The sequence below is a fragment of the Triticum aestivum genome, chromosome 1A (assembly GCF_018294505.1).
Source record: "Triticum aestivum cultivar Chinese Spring chromosome 1A, IWGSC CS RefSeq v2.1, whole genome shotgun sequence".
In the NCBI taxonomy this organism is placed as follows: domain Eukaryota; kingdom Viridiplantae; phylum Streptophyta; class Magnoliopsida; order Poales; family Poaceae; genus Triticum; species Triticum aestivum.
In genome coordinates this window covers 9,173,372-9,176,022 of record NC_057794.1, presented here as the reverse complement: position 1 = coordinate 9,176,022, position 2,651 = coordinate 9,173,372, and the positions used below count along the sequence as shown (strand labels likewise).

The window sequence follows — 2,651 nt, the reverse complement described above, 5'->3', positions numbered from 1 at the left end:
TTACATTGTAGTTGCAGAACCAGATTGTTCAGTTATAGCCGCAAGCAATCTTGGCATTGGAGGAACATCAATGTCATGTTGACCCTCGAGAACCCGGACAACTTCACCCATTGTTGGCCAATCCAACTCATTATCTTGGATGCACCAACATGCAACTTTGCAAACCCTTTCAGCCTCTTCCAAATTGAAATAACCATGTAACTGTGGATCCATCAAACTCTTTAAATCTCCATCGTGAAGCTTGCTGATGGCTTGCACAGGAAAGTATTCAATATTCTGACCACTGTTGCTGCTACTAGTGTTATACGATGTTTCAGGTGAGGAATTCCTCCTTCCTGATAAAATTTCCAATAGCACCATGCCGAAGCCGTAAACGTCGACTTTCGGTGTGATCGGCACTCCAGTAAGCCACTCTGGGGCAAGATAACCCACAGTACCTCTGAATGAAGTCAGAATTCGGCTGAAATCCCTTCCCACAAACGTTGCCAACCCAAAGTCTGCAACTTTAGGAACAAATGATGCATCCAGAAGTATGTTCTCCGGCTTAATATCGCAGTGTATAATGCACTCATGACAACCCTGATGCAAGTAACACAATCCTCTAGCAACTCCTAGGGATATTTGATATCTGATGTTCCAATTCAGGACGATAACATTTGCATTGCTCTTCTTAAATAGATGACCATCAAGAGACCCATTTAACATGTGTTCATACACAAGTAACCTGTGATCACCTTCGCAGCAGAAACCAATCAATTTCACTAGGTTTATGTGTTGGATCAGTCCAATTGTGCTCACCTCAGCCCTGAATTGCTTCTCTCCTTGACGGGCCCCATCTAGCCTTTTCACTGCTATAGTAGTTGTTGAGTCACTTAACACCCCCTTGTATACAGAACCAAAACCACCTCCTCCAAGCTTTTCTGAGAAGCTTTTAGTAGCACGAACCAAGTCAGTGTATCTGAAGGCTACAATTCCACTAGCACTACCTGGATTGTCATATATAGGCAAACCACACCTCTTGAATTTGTTCCTCCAAATCAGTAACAGCAGGATGACCATTATTAACCCAAAACCAATAATACTTACAATAGTAACAACTCCGACCTTTGGTTTTCTTTTCTCTTTTCTAGAACCTGGTAGCAAATCTTTGGCAGCAAGGCGAAGATAAAGAACATCTTCAGAATTATTATCAATGCCATCATTAAAATTTACACTATACAATTCCCCATGCCAGATAGAGCATCTGCTATTGCTATAGGAATAAGCAGTGCAGGAGCAGGAACCAAGACATGCTTGCTCACATTTGCTTTGACTGGTAGCAACATCTATAATTTGCGGGTTGTAGGGTAATACGACTCGAGCAATGGGGTGGAATATGTCTGTTGAACTTGCCATGCTTTTGTTGTTACGACTTGTGCTGCAATGTAAGGGTGTGTTTCTGATGCATCCTCCTGTTCGATCCTCAATCTCCCAATCCTGCGGTGACTTCTGGGAGAAGCTCCCCATACAGTCACAAGATGGATGTGCAATGCCGTTGCAGACCGTGAAAGGTCCGCACGTAGCAGGCGGAGTGCAGGGATCGGCTGGCTCAGAATATATGCTTTGCCAAGACTGGCTGGCTTGTGACCAAACATTCACCTTTATCTGACCAGAGATGCCTATTGAGACAAACACAGAAGACGATGATTCATCCGGTGAAGTGTACATGTAGTACTCCTCTTGGTCGTTGTCAACATAAGCTGGGTTAATCAAACCTTTTGTCCGGGGATCCAAATCTAACGTGGTCTTGATTAATTGTACAAGATTCAACGATGATGTTCTGGAGGATGCCCAATGCCAGTACACTACCGAGGGGTTGCGGTGCTTGAGGACGATCCCGGTGTTGTCTAGTTCAATGCTGTATGAGCCTAGACCAATATCAATTAGGCTTTTCTTTGATATGTACCGACGAATGAAACCGGGGACCTTATTCCGGCCCAACTTGGCACCAGGAAGCGCAACATCTGTTGGGTAGTCGAAGCTCTGCCACAACATGTCTTGGCTATTTGCGAGTAGGGCAAGGTTTCCACTATTCAAGAGAACAACGGCTATAGAGGCGGTGGTGTTTATGCTACTGGTTCGACCATGGACAATGTGAGTGGACCAAACAATGGATTCAGTTTTGGCGGCATAGTTCACGATGACAAGATTGCCATCGCTTGAGATCTTGAGCTGTGTCAGGTTGAGGTTGCGGTGGGTGATGGGCTCCTCTCTATTAGCAACCCACACGGTAGTGAAAACTGGGATCCTATTGAACCATATGCCAAGGTACCAGCTGGAGCTAGGGGAGGTGGCATTGCGGGAGGACTTACTGATGCTGCTTGCTGCTGGCTGGAAGAAGCCAAGGGCGAACTTGCCGTTTCTTGAGACGAGCTTGTCGCCGGCGGCAAGTGCTTGGTCTGATGTGAGAGTGTCTTCATTTGCAGCTACAGAGGAGCACCAAGGAGCAGTGTGCAAGAGGAGAAGCCCGAGCAGTATGTAGAGGGGAGGCATGGTGAAAAAGAGTGAATAATTTAGATAAGAGTGGGTGTTTATATAGAATGGAAGGGCAAGTGTTCAGCAGACTGAAGCTGACGGGGAAGTCAACTAAGTTCACATTGGGGCAGAATTAG

The 2,651-nt window shown here is 45.6% G+C and overlaps 1 protein-coding gene across 1 annotated transcript; it reads right to left on the bottom strand.

The window, feature by feature from the left end:
- Positions 1–2,651, bottom strand: LOC123066280 (G-type lectin S-receptor-like serine/threonine-protein kinase At2g19130). Its single transcript, XM_044489423.1, has 2 exons — positions 1,755–2,651; positions 1–1,031 (listed from the first exon to the last, which is right to left on the bottom strand). The coding sequence occupies exons 1-2, from the start codon at positions 2,530–2,532 to the stop codon at positions 1–3; spliced, it is 1,809 nt and encodes a 602-aa protein (XP_044345358.1). The 5' UTR covers positions 2,533–2,651.

Bases quoted from the DNA above. Each gene is read 5' to 3' on its own strand.
- LOC123066280 (XM_044489423.1), bottom strand. From the start codon at position 2,532: ATGCCTCCCCTCTACATACTGCTCGGGCTTCTCCTCTTGCACACTGCT. The intron at 1,032-1,754 runs GTTTGATTAACC...TACTGATTTGGA, and splicing joins TTTGGATCCCCGGACAAAAG to GGAACAAATTCAAGAGGTGT.